Source organism: Alosa alosa, chromosome 11 (assembly GCF_017589495.1).
Source record: "Alosa alosa isolate M-15738 ecotype Scorff River chromosome 11, AALO_Geno_1.1, whole genome shotgun sequence".
Classification (NCBI taxonomy): domain Eukaryota; kingdom Metazoa; phylum Chordata; class Actinopteri; order Clupeiformes; family Clupeidae; genus Alosa; species Alosa alosa.
The window spans coordinates 12,034,912-12,053,030 of record NC_063199.1 but is presented as its reverse complement, the minus strand read 5'-3'; the positions used below and the strand labels follow the sequence as shown (position 1 = coordinate 12,053,030).

The 18,119-nt window shown below is 40.1% G+C and overlaps 2 protein-coding genes across 3 annotated transcripts; one reads left to right on the top strand and one right to left on the bottom strand.

Annotated features, from left to right (window-relative positions):
* Positions 1-633: 633 nt before the first annotated feature.
* Positions 634-7,270, top strand: asb13b (ankyrin repeat and SOCS box containing 13b). The gene is made up of 6 exons (XM_048256958.1): positions 634-888; positions 1,663-1,862; positions 2,611-2,761; positions 3,210-3,344; positions 3,842-4,033; positions 4,985-7,270. Exons 1-6 carry the CDS (start codon positions 846-848, stop codon positions 5,140-5,142), a joined length of 879 nt encoding a protein of 292 aa, XP_048112915.1. The 5' UTR covers positions 634-845; the 3' UTR covers positions 5,143-7,270.
* Positions 7,271-7,787: 517 nt separating this feature from the next.
* On the bottom strand, positions 7,788-17,828 carry chchd3b (coiled-coil-helix-coiled-coil-helix domain containing 3b). 2 transcript variants are annotated; one of them, XM_048258041.1, is made up of 9 exons: positions 17,640-17,828; positions 15,132-16,800; positions 13,697-13,790; positions 13,345-13,525; positions 11,641-11,655; positions 9,275-9,358; positions 8,854-8,924; positions 8,494-8,629; positions 7,788-8,308 (listed from the first exon to the last, which is right to left on the bottom strand). In XM_048258041.1, exons 1-9 carry the CDS (start codon positions 17,712-17,714, stop codon positions 8,282-8,284), a joined length of 2,352 nt encoding a protein of 783 aa, XP_048113998.1. In that variant the 5' UTR covers positions 17,715-17,828; the 3' UTR covers positions 7,788-8,281. The 2 variants fall into 2 exon arrangements, with proteins under 2 accessions (XP_048113998.1, XP_048113999.1); XM_048258042.1 differs by lacking the exon at positions 11,641-11,655.
* Between the last annotated feature and the right edge of the window lie 291 nt (positions 17,829-18,119).

Sequence of the window (18,119 nt, the reverse complement as noted above, 5' to 3'; positions counted from 1 at the left end):
CTTGTTTGCCGCATGCCAGTGACTAAAAAACAAGCCAGACCCACATTAAAAAGGGTCGTAATTTCAGTGACTAAAGTTGCAATCTCCAGAACTAGTTGGCTAGTTCAAACGTTTGCCAACTTAATAAAAGCTTTAAAGGAACCCATGTAAGAAATGTAATTCAAAATGTAAAATGGGGTCTAGGGCTAATTTCAAATACTTATATCACTGACAACAGTAGTCCTCAGGATATCGTCATTTAAAAGTGAAGTTGGATAATCATGTTGATGTTTACAATTTGTGTTTTCCTTCTGCACCTTCCACCTATCTAGACAAAGTCAGTAGTGCGCATCTGGGTTTGCCAGCTCTGCTCTAGTTACCACAAGCGTTTACAATTTTAATAAACCAGTTTTGGCCAAAATCCTACATACGGTTCCTTTAACTCGTGTCACACTGTTCGCCAGCAGCAACATCCATCTTATTTGTTTTCAAGTAGCAGGGAATTCAAGCCAAACCGTTGCAACTCTGCCATCAATCATTATGTTAAGCTCGCCTAACGACTCTATACACGATTTGATTGGCCTGATAGAAATTTAATTTTTTGAGCTCACAAGCCAACGGAGAGTTGCTAGATAGCGCTGGCAGCAAATTTGCTGCCGCTAGGGTGCGTCTAGATTTCTAGGCTAGTGTAGGCCTGCCTATGGAGCTTCGATACTTCAACTACATGTCCCATAAGCCTACTAGCATTTGCAGTGTTGTTGTTAGCAGGCTCAGTGCAGTCGTCGTCGTGGTGGTGTCAAAGAAATATGTCCTGCATCCTCTCAACTATTTCCTCATGGCATTCGTATTAGTGCGAACGTAGCTATATGGAAATTACACGCTCCAGACCATCGCTTTTCAGCGAAATTGGTAAGTTAAGTCTCCTTCAATCGATCAATGGCTAACATAAGTTGTCTGGCTGGCTAGCTAGCTAGTGTCGTTTCTAATCAAGGTGTCAGAGCGAATGACAACTCTCAAATAGTTTGCTAGCATTCAAACTTGACAGTAAACCATATCACTGTACACAAGGTAGTCATTTAATGATAGCTGTTCTAGTATACATGTATTGGCCGTGTTATCAAGTTCAAACGTTCAGCTGCTAACTAGCTTAAGCCTACTGTAGACGGTTTTAAATAACGGGTTATCCTTGTTGGACGGTGAACTGCATGACGCTTTGGCATTACGTTAGCCAGTCAGCCAACGCAGAGTACAGAAAATCTCTAACTTTTGAGGACGTTAGGTTAGAATTTGTGCGTGCAACTTATTCGATACTGAGCGTTCAGTACATTCACAACGTTAGTCTATTTTAGATAGTAAAATGGCAAAGTTGCTTCAAGTAGAATATAATTCCACAAAAACAGTCCCACATGTTTTTTGCTGGATAATCTGACCAGACTACGTAACCTTGTTAGCTCATCTAACAGGCCTCTATAAGCAACATACGGTTGATATCGAATAGAGTTGCAATAAAATAGAGTTGCAGTTTTGCATCTGCTTTGTTTGGTTCTGGACTGATGAGTGTAGCTGCAGTATCAAGCAATTGAAGTTGCAGGAAAGTTTCAAAAGCAGGCTGACAGCTGAAAGTAATGTGAAGAACTGGTACCTAAAACAACTGCTGCTCAACCTATTGCAATGTGTTTGCAGCGCATGGATTGGGATTTTGGACTGATCGATCAGCTGTGCACGAAGCAGCAGCACAGGGTCAAGTCAGACAGTTGCAGCAGCTGATCCAAGGTGGTGCATCTGTAAATATTGTGGTAATGGACTCCATCACCCCTCTACATGAAGCCTGCATTCAAGGCCACAGCCAGTGTGTCCGTCTATTGCTGGATGCTGGGGCACATGTAAGACAACAGATTCACTTATGGTGATAAATATACATCTGAGTAACAGAAACAGAACTCTTTCACATGAATATCAGTCCTCAGCTGTCAAAAGTAAAGTGTTTCTAAGGCTGAGAGAGCTGGAAAAAGGTAGTCTTTTAGAAAGAGTAAAAAAGAAAAGATATCCACACTGCTTCTAAAGCTCCCAGTTTAATGGTAGGTTACACAACGTTACGACTATAGATATTAGAAAGCTAGACACCACATTGACTGTCGAGTTGTATTAGGTGGCATTTTAAACGTGGCCACCATATTGGTGGGGGCAGCACCTTTATTTTGTCTATGGGCAACATTTGCAGGTAATCACAGACACCTGTCTGATTTCCAGTCAGTCACATGCTCCTCCATTGACCTCCAGTGATCGCTGCCCCCACCAAGATGGCGTTGCTATTTACGTACGTTCTGGAGCCCAATGTGGTATCTAGCTTTCTAATATCTATGGTTTCGGCCACTCAGGTCTTCGTCAGGTGTCTTAGAGGCAGTGTTTTTTTACTTGTTACTAGTATCCAGCACCTGTAGAATTGTTATATATGTCTGTACACCTCTACACTACAGTCTTTTAGAAAGGACATTTTTTAAGGACTGGAATGACCAATGTACACAGTAGTTGTGATGAATGGTGATGTTGAAACAAAAATTACAGAGTATAATCAACGGAGTAAATCTGCTCCACTCTTTTAGCGTCTGACACTTGTGTTTTTGCCTACAGGTTGACGCAAGGAACATTGATGGCAGCACCCCCCTTTGTGATGCCTGTGCTGCTGGGAGTCTGGAGTGTGTAAAACTGCTGCTGGAGCATGGAGCCATGGTTAACCCTCCTCGCTTCACCTTCTCTCCCTTGCATGAGGCCTGCATGGGAGGTAGTGTGTCATACTTGTAAAGATACACTCTGCACACGCATCACCAGCCAGTCTTGTGCTAGCCAGTGATATGACAGAACAAATAAAATGACATGTGAATGGAACTCCAGGCTGTTAAATGAGCCTAGCTCAAGCCTTTGGCAATGTGTTCTATGAAAGAGACATTATGTGGGTGTGAACAGAATTTAAGGTATAGTTTTGTAACATCATAACATCCAAATGAAGTTGAATTGAAAATGGTTATGTGAAGGGGAGATGGGCCTAACCACACCTGTCTTTCCCACATGTGGCTTAAATGTGCAAAATGACACAAGTACACTTTCAAAGTGCTGCACTTAACTAGTTACAGTGAATAAAAAGATATAAACTAATCACACTCACTGTACAATATTATTTTGGTTTTAAACTATAGCCTTGAAAGTCTTAACATTGCATATCTATACACCAGGCAATTCTGAATGCGTGAAGCTCATGATCTCCGAAGGGGCATCAATGGAAGCTCATGACTGCCATTATGGGACCCCTTTGCATGTGGCATGTGCAAGGCAGCACAAAGACTGTGCAAAAGTACTGCTGAATGCAGGTTTGGGATTTTTTTAACTATTGTGTTCGCTTCATTGTCAGAGGAAGGTTCCTAAAAATATTATTATATGTACATTTTATCTGTTTTCAGTTATACTACTGACAGTTGTCAATGACTACAATGTATTTTGTAAGTTGTTGTGAGAATATGTGAGATCCTCATTCCTCATTGGGTAAAACTAACTCTGCTTAGCTCCTGCTCACCTACTAATGCATTAGCCAAGTGACATGCTTTGTAGTTCCCTGTTTTTTTGCTGGTAGCAGAGGCATAGCAACAGTCAGAGACAACATATATGCATTTTATTGAAAAAATAATGGAATGTGGGGTGTCTCAGGCAGTTAATTAACTACCAGGGACATCATTTTGAGGATTTCATGAAACCCTATTCATTGTCACATAGGGATTGGCACCGGAACATGCAAAAATGCTAATGCACTGCATATAAAATGGACACTTCCACACTCTATGTGGTGTCACATCTTCCTCTTTTCCCAAAGGGGCGAATGTGAATGCTGCTAAACTACATGAGACTGCACTCCACCATGCTGCAAAACTGGAGAATGTGGATCTCATAGAGCTGTTGGTGGAGTTTGGAGCAAATGTGTTTGCCAGAGACAATCTTGGGAAGACACCCCTACAATACACTACTCCTGGGTCCCCATCGGCACTATCCCTGGGATTTTATGAAGGTAAGTCTCACCCTTTACTCAAACTGAAAACACTTCTTATACACTAATACTTATACACTAATACTAATACGCTACTGAGACAAGCGACAAACAGCCATTAATAGGTTGTTTTTGTGGAACTGTGACTGAATATGAGGATTAATAAATTAAACATCATTTTTTACAATGTTCTGTGTTTTTATTATTTGTAGATTTGACTAGGGTTGTAGACAAAAATATAAATGGAACATGCTCCTTTTCGTTCCCATTTTTTTATGAGTTGCAGTGAAAGATCTGACTTCTTCCATGCAAACAAGGTTTAGTTGTTCTCAAATTACACGGATGACACTCGATTCCTGATTCTAGAACACATAATATGAAGGTGCAGTCAACAATCGTATGCAATTTCAAGTCCATACATTTTTTTTTTTTTTTTTTTTTGTCACATTTAGCAATCATCTCCTTATGATTCACTTGCTGCCCTTTCTGTGAGTACACTGTAAAAAAGGTCTCTGTAGGCAGCCCAGGCGCCGACAACTGGAAAAGAAAGTTGGGGCAGCCTGCCCCCCAAGCAGAAACGAAACCCTGTTTCTCTGGGAATATTGAAGGGAGGGGTGAGCTACCTCTCTGGTTTGTTTGGTTTGGTCCTTGGTTAAAATATAATGTACCTTGTTTTGGACAAAAGCTTCAGATAATAATGTAAAATATAAAACATAAACAAACATCATGATATTCTCGGAAGAAAAAATTATTTTTTTTTCACATTTTCATCTAGAAAACAATGCTTTAATTTATTGTGCGCACACTTAACTGCATTCACACACCAACAAATCAGTCTTACAATTTGACCCTTGACCAGATGTTTTTTTTTTTGTTGTTTTTTTTTAAAAATCTTTACTGCCATAATATTTCTGAACAGGGATATAATTGTGTTGTTTAAATCTTTACTGCCATTATGTTGTTGTTGCCCAGGAACCCCTCTGAGCCTGCAGCAGCTGTCCCGGCTGGCCCTCAGAATGGTGCTGGGCAGGAGAGCGCTGCAGGTGGCAGCTCAACTGGACCTGCCAAACCGCATCATCAGCTACCTCTGCTACATGCCTCCACCTACAGCAGACATTTGCGACAGCTGACACGCGCAGGTCCTCCATGAATGTTCCCATCTCCTAAGTAAATTGTCAGCCATATGCAGTTTTTGGTCTCTAGTGTCATGGCTGTTGCCTGCATCAGGTCTACTGTTATCTTTTCTGTTTTTTGTGACAGGATATTGAGAGAATGAAAGTTACTTGCAAACGTTTAAATTATAAGTGAGATGAACCAACTAGGCATACATTAAATCCATGAGTCTGTTCAATTGTATTTACATTCTGCATGTGGATGTATAGCCGTATCCTCAGACCATCTTTAAAGGAGAAACTTGTTTTGCTGGATTTTGCTCATTCCAAAAGATTTTGTAACATTCATGCACAAATCTGTTGTACAACTGCATCTCTAGCTTTAATACTGTGGCAACAACTGCACCTTTTCAGCTACTTAAAAATGTTCCCACTACTAGGTTAACGGTGTGAACAATGAAATATTGAAAACACACAAAACAATAACAATGATCCTTACTTCTTGTAAAATGGCCAAGTTCCCCGAGCACCGCTGTTGTTGCAGGCAGCTCACTGCGCCGGGATTAGTGTGTGCTTCACCTCACTGTGTGTTCACTGTTTGCAGTGTGTTTCACTAATTCACGGATTGGGATAAATGCAGAGACCAAATTTCCCTCACGGGGTCAAAAGAGTATATATACTTACACTTAAGTCATTGTATGTCAGTGTTTCCTGTATTCAGTGTTTGTTAATCACAACCTAAATCGTGTTGCGGAGCTATGGATGAAGTAAAAGATACATTTTGGCTCTTGTAACACTGGCAAAGTCCTGTTCAAACTAGGACCAGCTTCAAAATAACAAAAAAAGGAAAGTGCAACACTGCTTACTTTATGAGTTGGGTTGGTTTATTGATGAGCTGACGTTTTGATCAGTCAGATCTTTATCAGACCTTCATCACTCATAGACCTTCATCACTCTTATGAGTGGTCTGACTGACCGAAACGTCAGTCGTGCGAAATAGCTGCACCTGCAGTATAATTTATCAAGGAGTGCAGGCTCCCCACTACTTAAAGTCAGGACCAGCCCATCCCATTTTGCCAACAGAAATTATGTGCCCAGTGATAATTGTTTTTGACAGAATGACTTCAGCTCACATGATTGACCCCATTAATAAGATATTGTAGCTGCGCTATAGACCCTTTCAAGAGAGTTCCATTATCAGCATCATAGTTGGCCCCACAAGGCTTCCGTTTTAACATTCCATATGTTATCTTAATGCAGAGGAAGTAGATTGGGAACCAAATAGAACGTTCAAGCATTGTTTTTGTTTTTATTGTTGAAAGGGTCTATACCGTGTGGCATTGTGAGATTTTTTTAGACTTTGATTGAACTGCATGCAGTCAGACTGACAAGACAAAATGGAGCAGTGATATTCTGCAACCCAAAGATATTGATGCAGTTGATCACTAAAATTGTGACAAATTATTTTTTTACTATAGAGTAAAACTTGCACAGATATAATGGTAAATTTATTATAGATTAACTTATGTAAATACATGTGTTATTGTATATACAGAATATGTATATTATTTGGATTGATTCATTTTATATGCATAAGTCTGCAGATTATTTTAATATTGTATATAAAACACTGTTTATCAGTTTAAATGTTGCATTTTTCCCCACTGTATCAGCTTCCATCATTCTGAATTACTGTCTTAAATTCAGCCTCTGTGGCAACTTTGTAAATATTGGCACATCAATAATAACACTGCTTTTTGATTTACAAAGACAGTTGTGGGAGACAAATGCTGTTGATATAACTGTTGGTTTTGTAATATCTTGTCTGAAAGATATAAATTGTGAAAGTATTTTTTTCTGGTGCTTCAAGTGACATGTCAGGGTTTATGCATGACTGTTTACTGGACTTTAAGTAAGCTTAATGTCATAACAGATATCTAGCACAAGTAAATCCATCATGCTTAGCATAGTTGGATTCAGTTTATTTTGGGCGTTTTTAGCTCAGAGTGGTGCAGTTCTACATTTAGTCATTCCTGTCCTCATTCTATCTCTATGAAGGAGTCTGTCACTATTCCATTTTACAAATTGAATGTACAGTATATGAATATTTTAAATAAAACCACTGCCTCAGCAATATTCAAAGTAACTATAGTTTGATTGTTTGTATTTGTTATACTGGTTAATTATACTGGTACAACACCAGTTGTATCATCTGTTTCCTGATGCAGCTGTCTTCTATACATTTAAGGAAGATTAACTTTTCCACATGAGTACCCAAAGAATACTTTGAGTTCCCCTTTAATATACCTTCCCACATACACCTATGAGACTGAATCTACATTTCTGGCGTTGATCAGTCATTCAGGTTGATTTCAGCATGCATGCATGTGTTTGAGCAAGGCAGTCCAATTCAATATTAACAGTGTGTGCCTGTTTTAGTTCAGCAGTGTAGTTCTGTCTATCCTTTGATATTGTAATGAAACGTTTATTCTCTCATATCAAATATCTTTTATTATGGTAGATCCTGAGTACCAAATCATAGTGTGCAGTGACTGAAAACAACTGTAAGTTGGTAACTGTAAAAGGCTGAGAGTGGTCCTACAAGTCCACTTTATAAAATGCAGATGAGAGATGACCAATTCAATTCACTGAATACAATTAGATAATTTTAAAGAATTTTCCCTTTTATTTGGCTTCACATTCATACTGTAATTCAAATTATAAAGATTTAAAATCAGCATGCATCCACCTAACCCTTGGCATTTTGTTGATTGCAAATTTGTTAAGTGATTGTACAATTATTGCAATTCTGATAATTCAGTCCTCCGCCATATGAGCAGTGTGAACATCCTGTAGTTAACTTCTGGGTTGGTGGTGCAATACTGTGTACATTAACAATGCATTTGTGGAACATGAAGAGTCAACAAACTACAATGTTTCCAGTTCTTGTCTTGCATGGCCTATGTCCCCGACAGGGCCTTCACAAATCTACAGGTTTTGTCACTACACAGTGGATTGTTAAGAGCATTGAAACCTTTGTATTGGAGATCCTGTTCAGAAAAAGAGTACACTGTAAACGGTCTCTTATGGCTTGATCTCACTTTAGGACATGTTGGATTGTATATGGATGCTGCTGCCATCCTGAGATTTATCAGGTTTACGCCCCAATACTCGTCTTCGCTTTCTGTGGGAAAAGAAATGTAATTTGTTAAATATTCATACAGATACTCTGGAAAAACACTTGCTTTATTTCAAAATAAGCAAAACTGCTTGCCCACTCAAATGTGTGCAAGAATAATTTATGTAGATAACAGTTAGCTAACTCAAGAACAATTCAACCACATGCCCTGCATGCCTTGTGATTCATACTTGTTTGGCTTTGTCCACACATTGAATGTAGAGTGAGGCGATATTGGAACAGGCTAAGGTCTGGCCTTGGTTGTCCTTATAACACTTCATTATCTGTTCTTGCAGCTCAGAACAAGCAGGTTTAATCTGAACTCTCCTACAAGAGAAAAATGACCAGACATGTAAAAACAGTCATATGACAGTTGCTGACAGGATAGATGGATAGATAGATAGATAGATAGATAGATAGATACTTTATTGATCCCCATGGGGAAATTCAAGAAGCGACAAGTAATACTTTTTATTTAAATCAATTGGAGGTGAATGCCTCCGTCAATTGTACTAATGACTAATGACTGAGTCTATAGAGAACAAACTCACTTGAAGCGATTGTGCGCATCCTCTTTCCCCTTGCGGAAGTTCTCACTAGTGACCTTGTAAAATAGCGTACTCTGAAAAAAGGTAAGTAACATAAAAACAAATTCTCACATAAAATTCCCTTTTCTTGTATGGAATGGATGGACAACATTGTATTAAAAACAGCTGCAGCACCTGCTCATTGTTAATTAACAACTCCTTTCATAACCATTTCCTTACATGTTTGAAAAATGCCATAACAACAACAACCTCACTTCCTGTTGGAACAGAATGCTTTTGCAGTCAAAACAGGCTATATAGAAGCCAGTCTTCCTCATGGTACCAATACAATTTACACTGTAATAACTTGCATGCTAGGATATGGCTTACAGCTGGCATTATGGAAGATCAAAAGTCTTCAAAAAAATCAAACCGAAAGCCTTGCCTTCTCTTCCAGCTTGTTGATCTGCTCCCTATAAAGGACATCTTGTTTCTTCAGGTCTTGATCTCTCTCCTCCAGCTTCTGAGCCTGAGGAGGATCATCAAAAAGACAGGACATTATGGAATAGTGAATAATTACAGGGCTTAGCTCACCAATGCAGCTTGAATTGCTTTGAGTCAATAAACAATCAAGCCGGTAGTGCAAGATACTTCCTGTGCTATTTGAATGCACCTTTTTGAGGGAGCACATTGACATAATACATATTCTCTCTATGGGCCAGAGTTTGGCGCCGATACAGGCAGCGGGAGCTACATCAAGGCGGGGACTCTGAAATGGGCGAGACCTCTCTAGTGAAGTGAAATTTAATAAACCATTGCAACCAATGTTCTATCTTTCTATATTTTATTAATTAACGTTGGCCTGACTCTGCCCACTTTGTGCATGCACTGTCGGCAAAATATGCTGTCAAACTCGCACCCATATCTATAGCTAGCATGCCACATATTAAATACAAAAGCTGGTGTTAGTGGGAGGAGGCAAGGGAACTGGCATAGAATTTAGATTCGTCCATAGCAGTAATCAAGAAAGGTTAGTCCATCAACCTAGTTACAATTCAGTTCTAATTGGGGGCCAAGCAGAAAAGCTGCGAGGCAAACCATAGTGATTCTATGTGTTCTTCTTCTTATTATTATAACAAAACAATCATTTGCCGTTGAACCATACAGTGAAAAGTTGGGAAATTTGGCACATTGATTCGGTATAGTCATATGATTAATTTCACTAAGTTTCATGTCTAGTGCTCTAGCGCCCCCAATGTGTCAGATTTTGCATTACATCTATGCGCTTAAAGTTTCAACCATACAAATTGAGGTATACTTGGAATCCTTGGATGAGACCGAACTCAACGCAGCCCATAACATCAATTTCCGCCACGTTGGATTTTCCGCCATATTGGATTTAATTAAAAAACACCTAAAAGATTTCAAAGGTCACAAAGTTTATCCGATTTTCACGAAACTTGACGCAGATGATCGTCAGACAATGACTCATAAACGCATTCCTTTTTGGAGCCATACAGGAAATAAGCAAGGCTTTTGCATTATCAACACCAAAAGTACATGGTTCAAAGGTGCATTTTGACCAAAGTTTATCCACAGGAAGTATAGTCATATTTCAGCAGCAGCTTTGACATAGAAAACCAAAGTCTGTACATGGGGTCAGGACCCAATAAGGATGAGGCTCAATAAATGTAATGACCTTTGACCACAATAACTCAGTGGGCTCATATTTAAGCATTCCTTTTGGGAGAAACCAAACAGGTATATGGAAGGATATCTAAGAAAGACACAATAATTTTAGCAACCTTTAACCACTAGGGGTGCTATAATTTGCAACACTTTCTCGTATCGACGCCAAATTTGGTACATGGACTCGGGGCCACATCCTGAAGACGCTCAATATATTTAGTGACCTTTGAACACTAGGGGCGCTATAATTAGCAGTGGTGGGGGGGGACACTAGGGGCGCTATAATGGGCAGTGGTAGTGTAGTGGTTAAGGAGCTGGGCTAGCGTGCAGTAGCCTGAAAGTTGTCGGTTCAATTCCCGGCTTCCACCGCTGTGCCCTTGAGCAAGGCACTTAACCCCAAGTTGCTCCGGGGACAATGTGATCCCTTGTAATATAGCTGACATATGTAAGTCACTTTGGTCAAGAAGTGTCTGCTAAATGAAATGTAATGTAATGTAATGTAATGTAATTATCAACACTTTCTCGTATCAACACCAAACTTGGTATGTGGACTCGTGACTACAACCTGAGGACGCACAATCAATTTGGTGATGTTTGAGGTATGTGTATGTGTGGGGGGCTATTGGGGTGTGTGGGAAAGGAGGTTTATCCGTGTATATGTGTGTGTGTGGGACGGGGGGTTAATTGGGTGTGTGTATAATGTAGCAACATTGGGTTGCCATGACAACTCCTGCTCAACTGCTTGGCCCCCACATTGCTGCTTGCAGCTATATTTATGTAATGCTTTTGTAATTATTATTTTCACAATAGTCAATTTTAATAGCTTTAAGATAACACACACACAGAACAGAGAGCATCTTGCATAAATTGGTTGCATAAAAACTATATTACAGCACCATCTTACATGTGCAATCTGTCAATCAAGCAGTTCACCACAATTTCATGGTCAAAACCTGCACACACTTAGGGTTTTTGCCATCTGTTTGCTGGCTTTCAAATTATGCCATCATAAAACATGCTTTGGTCAGTGTCTACAGAACACACTCTATGGCAACATAATATCACAGAGAAGACTCCAAAAACAAAAGAACATGCTGAAAAATCTTTTCTTTCTTTTCTTACCTTCCGCTCCAACCACTGAGACACAAAGAGAGGGAAAGAGGTAATGAAATAAAGAGCCGAAATGGGGCATTAAAATGATCATGATTATCAGTTCAGGATATTGTAGCACTATACAGGTGTTCAATAAGTAACAAAGTAACTTACTCCCCCAAGCATGCACCTAACATCTTGCTAAGACATATATAATTTCAGTGTAAGAAACAATTTACATCTATATTTAAATATGGCAGTCTATGGAGTTCAGCACTCCATCCAGCATTTCACTGGAGAGCAACGCAAACACAGGAGACAGTGACTGAAAATTGTCAGCGTAGAGGGAACAGTGTCAGACACAGAACCATAAACCAGCCTTTCACTGAGCGTGGTTCCATGCAGCCAATAAACGGTTTTAAATCAGTTTATTGGGAATAATCCGAATATGTGTGTGTCTTGTAAACACCCTATTCTGACTGAAATAAACCTAAAAAGGCCATATTCGGTTTACTAATAAACAGTTTGCACACCCTAGCATATGCCTGTTTTAAACGGAATATTGGGTCATGAAAACCATAGATATACACATAATATGATGAAAACACCTTAAATGGAATATGCTCCCTGAAGGCCTGTGCATGCTCAATTTGCACAGAATTAGGATACAATTAACCAATTGTCTCTCACACACTTTCCTAATCATGGCGAAACAACACGCACACTTTTGGAAAGACGAGGAGACAAACTTATGTCTTGCAATCATGCAAATGTCATGGAGTTCATCGACGGGAGAAAATGCCGTAATAGCAACGTTTTTAAAATGATTTGTAAAAAAAAACTTAATGAAGCTGGCTATCGACATACGCCTGAACAAGTGAAATACAGGTGGAAGACCCTGAAGACGCTGTATTATTCAGCCAAAATAGGGAATTCCACCAGCAGAAATTTACGTCATGACGTTGGGAGCCTATTTGTGGGCTGCGTCGCTGACTTATTCAGAATTAGGGGTTTGCACAGACGTCAAGTTCTGGACGGTAACCCAGCTGCATGGCCATGTTGGAGGCACTCAGCGTAAAGAACTGAATGAAGTACAATGGAGTAATAGGCACTTTGGATACCTTAAGTGATTATATAGCCATATCTAAACAACGGAAAAGCTCATCAAAACACATCCAAGATGTAAAGGCATAGGGCAGGACTTGGACCACAAGAAAAGGCATTCGGATCTATGCTCAAAAATGCGTTGTTTTCTGATGCTTCCGGACAGAGCCACCTTTGCCCACTGTTTGTGCCAGCCAGGGTTTAAAAACCTGTGCCATCTTGACATTGGTACTTAGTATTTGAGTTATAGCTAAGTGAATAAATAGCATCTCAGCCAAAGATTCATCTAAGTGACTTATGAGATCACAACAGCAACATGTCATGTTAAAGTGCCTCTGGCTTATAAAGAAAATTGGAGAAGGTGCTCTCATTGGTTTATTTGATGTTATGCCCAAAACACACCCATGATTCATTACGTTTTGTAAGTACAACTCGATTGAACCATACGCCTGGCATCTGATCAGTTATTCTGCCATCAAATTAGCCAACCTGGACTTGGACATACCCTAAATGCGCTTGAACAATATGCTTCAGACCACATATTTCAAAATAGGCCCCAGAGGGGTAAAAGAATGTTAAGTGCAATCCAATATATTTGCAAGTGGTCAAAGGAACAAGAAGATGCCTTACATAATACTGGGCAATAAGGCGCTCATCCTCAGTGTTCATGCGCTCCTTCATGATGGTCTCTTTTAAGGACTTCTGGTGGGCAGCCCTCTCCTCATCCAACACCTTCTTTACCTGCTCCTGGATCTGGGCCTGAGCAGCCACCTGAGCGAGGGCCCTGGCTCGGAGTTTCTCCTCTTCTAATCTAAACACACAGAGACCAGGATGAAGAGCTACAGTTTAAGCAGCATTAGCAGAAACTAGCTTACACAATCTAGTCAGAAACCTTTCAGAAGGAACTATTACCCAAATTGTATCCACTGAGGTCTAGTGAGAATAACCCTTAATAACCCGAAAAAAAATAAAGGATTCTCACTGTTTCTGAATCCTTAATTGTGCTTGGCTCATCTCCTGCTCCAGTAGTCTCTGTAGTTCACCTTTGATTTGTGTTCTCAATTCACCTTCATTGACTTCACATGAAAAAGAACATACATTTTTCAGTTATGCTATACCATGGCATGCAATATAAAACATTGTTTGTTTGTACTTACTTGTTATTGTTTTTGATTTTTTTTCTTTTAGCTTTCAATGTTAGTAATAGAGCATAGAGCAAATAATAGTGCATTTTATGACTTAAGCATGACACCTTCACCATATAATCTACACATCCCAAGGTTTTGCATCTGACCTCTAGTGTCCTTGAGAGGTCATTGTTTTCAGCACTGCATTTTTTTTAAGTATATTTTCACTGGGACAGGACAGTGGAGAATGACAGGAAGCGGGTGGGAGAGAGAGTTGATGTGGGATCCGGAAAGGACCACGGGGGCGGGAATTGAACCCAGGTCACCGGTGTACGGTGCAGGTGCCCCAGCCAGTCACGCCATGGCCAGGGCCAACACTGCATTATTTAACAGAGTAAGTGAGAGGAGGAAGAGAGCAAGATGGAGGGAATTCATTTTAGTTTTAGGATAGCAGAAATAGCTGTAATATTCCTATTGTGTTGAGATTACCTAACTTGATAACTAAAAAGACAGAGTAAGAAACAAATAAATTTGGTCTTTATACAATTTCTAAAACAAAAAAGTAAGATTGCCTAAGGTCTTTGCAAAATAGGGGAGAATGGGGTATGTTAAGCCAGTGGGTAAGTTAAACCACCACCTGTATCTTGGAAACCATAGACAATTTTTCTATTTGTCTAATTTTTCTAATTCAGTCTGCATATTCAATTCACTCCTCAAAGGAGTTAACATTTTTCAGCAAATATCTAGTACCAGAGGTCAAATCTGAAGCGCCTCCACATCTAAAAACAAAAACTAACACTAAGTGTATAAAAAAAAAACAAATGTCATGCTTTTGTCATTAAATGCACAATACCTTCCATATATGAGACTATCTGCCCAACTGTAATTGTAACTGTACTGTGCATTTCAGTATTATGTCTACTATATGTATCACTCAAATTCAATACCAGTTCTATTTCAATACTATTTCTATTTCATGTTTACACCATCCAGTTGCACATTTTAATTTTACGACTACTTGCTCTACTTCAGTGTCTGATTATGAGAAAACTACAGCAGTAAAGTTGGATCACAACTTTTACCATTATTTCACAATGAACCACCAAATTTTGAGTGAAATACCTTACTCCAGTCTGATGAAAATGAAAAATGCTACAGGACAAATTTTTAACCAGTTAATTGTAATGAATTCAATGAAATCTTGGTGTTTATCAGAAGCTTTTTGGTGGGCATTCCAATTATTATCTTTTCAAATGCTTTTATGTCACTCTCATGCACAGTAAGACTCACCCACAGGTGTTTTAGGAGGAGGTAGCTGAGGGGGAGGGCTCATGGTATCAAGGAGGGAGGGGATTGGATGGGTGTCCACAGGCCTCTCAGGTGGGGGAGGTGGACTATCTGATCCTGCTTGCAAGGCTAATAGTCCACTGGCAGGAGGAGTGGCAGCTGAAGGGTTTGGAAGCATATCTGCATGGTCTTCCAGGGCAAGCAGCGGGACTGAGGGCACTACAGAGGGTGAGGGCATAGCAATTGCCTCAGTTTCTTCTGTAATAGGTAGAGGTGTGGGAGCAGAAGGCACTGGTGAAAAAATGGCCTCAGCAGCCGTGCCTGTAGTTTCAGTCGGGGAAGACACAGCTACAGGTTCATGATGGCACGTGTGTGTGACTACAGGTTCAACTGGGTGGGATACGGGTATAACAGAGTCTTCAGAATGCTCAGGTGCAGCAATAGCTTCAACCGGAAGTGCGGGTACGTTTGTTGGTTCCACAAGGTGGACTTGTATATCTAGGGGCTGAACTGGAGGTACAGGTTCAGCGACAGGTCCAGCGGGAACAAGAGTGGGTTCAGCTACAGGCTCAATAGTGGGAAGTGTGGGTACAACTACAAGTTCATCAGCTGAAGGTTGTGGTATGACTATAGGCTCTTTGGATGGCCGTGTAGACGGAGTCTCAGCTTCAGCGGAGGGAGAGGGCACGTTCAAAAGATTAACAGGAGGTGTAGATAAAGGTTCAGGGTTCACAGCTACAGGTATAACTGTAGGTTCAACTGAAGGCATTTGTATGACTTCAGGCTCAGGTGTAGGTAGAAAGTCAGTGACACGCTCAACTGAAGGAGAAGAAACATTCAAAGGTTCAACAGGTGGTGTAGGTAAAGGTTCAGGTTCCATAGCTACAGGTACAACTGTAGGCTCAACAAAAGGCATTTGTATGACTTTAGGCTCAGGTGCAGGAAGAGATTCGTTAACATACTCAGTTGAAGGAGAGGGTACATTCAAAGGTTCAACAGGAGGTGTAGGTAAAGGTTCGGATTCCACAGGCACAATTGTAGGTTCAACAGAAGGCATTTGTATGACTTTAGGCTCAGGTGAAGGTAGAAATTCAGCCACACGCTCAACTGGAGGAGGAGGGATGGGTGTTACAACCAATGAAGGCGTTGTTGAGGTTGGCACATCAACAGGTGGAGAGGGTGGTAAGGCTACAGGTTCAGTAGAAACAACTTTACGTGTCGCCTGAACAGGTGAGGGAATGGCTTCAGTTACAGGTGTGGGTGAAGAGCTGACAACTGATTCTGGAAGTGAAGATGGTGAGGCTACAACTTCTTTTACTGATGGTGTAGGCTCCACTTTGCCTTCTGCAGGAGTTGTGGGAGTTATTGACCGCTGCTCTTTAGGTGGTATCGGGGACTGTGTTTTGACTTCCTCAAAGGAATGTTGGAGGGGAGGGCTTGGCAGTGTTTCAATGATTGGCACTGGCTTGATAAGTGGAGGAGGCAGTAGAGTGCTCACAAAATGAGGAGACTGAGGCAAAACTGGGACCAGTCGTTCAGCAGTGGGTATGGGTGTGAGTCTGGGTTGGGGAGAAGCAGGCACAGCATGGGGTGTGGAGGCAGCTTTTTGACCTGGCCGTGGACAGGCCTTTCTTGGTGACTCCCTCATTCGGTCAATGACTTTATCAGAAAGCTATCATCAAACAATGAAGAAACACAGAGCCTGTCAGTTAAACCTAAACTTCTATTTCATTTCAGAATTTTAGGCTTAACATACAAAGAACCTCAGACACCAAACATCCAGGGAATATTTTATATTAAAGCAGGGCTTTTTCTGCATGACAGGACACCAGAATGATGCAATCTTAAGCATACTCTCAATTTTTGATTGTTGAAGATGTTTTTGGTTCGGCAATAGAAAACATAACTCAAAAATATAGATAACCTCATAAAAACCATGCAACCAAAACAGAGTTAACCATGCATGTGAAATTTAATATAGATTTTTTTTTTTTTTTTTCAAAAAGAAAGGAATTGTTTGTGAAACGTGGACTTTTAGTAAACCAAATTAAAGGTTTAATAAAAAAAAAAAAAAAATACGTTTATTTAAAAGTTGTTCGGAACCCGTTTTTAAATAGCCTAAACTACATGACCTAAGCTATTTTTTATTTCATGAGTTCATCATTATAGAATAAAATACTTTCCAGTTCTCTCTGAATGCACATTGGATCTTTTGCATACATAGATTAAGACTAAATATAGGCCTAGTACGTACAGACAACAAATCTATGTCTGGCGACTGTTTCATCGCCACACATATTGGCAATGTAAGCTATTTACGCGCGCGGTTACATCCATCATCGTTAGACTAGCCTACTTTCCAAATGTTAAGTTACAGTTTTCTGATCAATACATATGCAAGATTGCCTATGTGGAGCTTAACTTAATGTCTCGGTCAGTATTAGCCATAAGGTACAGAGCTATGTTTGTTATGCAATTAAACTTTCAGCCTTCTCATACTCGTGCACTCACCCGAATGCCCTTCACAAACGTAACGCCTCCATGATCGTCTGACTCAAAAGAGGAATGACTATTATTATTCCCCATACTTGTAAAAAAAAAAGACACTTGTCTGTAACAAAATGTGTTGTAGTATTTTTTAAGTACAGCGTGTATTCTACCCACAACGCAGGGATTCAAGGAGGTTAGGAGTACTATCCCCTGCCCTTCCCACTTTTGAGTAGCATGTGTAGAATGGTCGCTTCCATTGGATGACTTGGAGGGCCTTGTGCATCGTTCCCTTTCATTGGTTATTATAGACGGGATAGCCTATACATACTGTAGCCTATGCATGGCAGGTAACCAGTTATGCGCCATAGACTCGTCTCTTACAACCCTTAATGGGGTAGCCTAGTTAAAAGAATAAATAAAAAGAAAGAGCTGAACAATGAACGCTGACATTATTGTCATAATAAAACAATACCAGGCAATCCCTTCTAACATCTTTTTGAT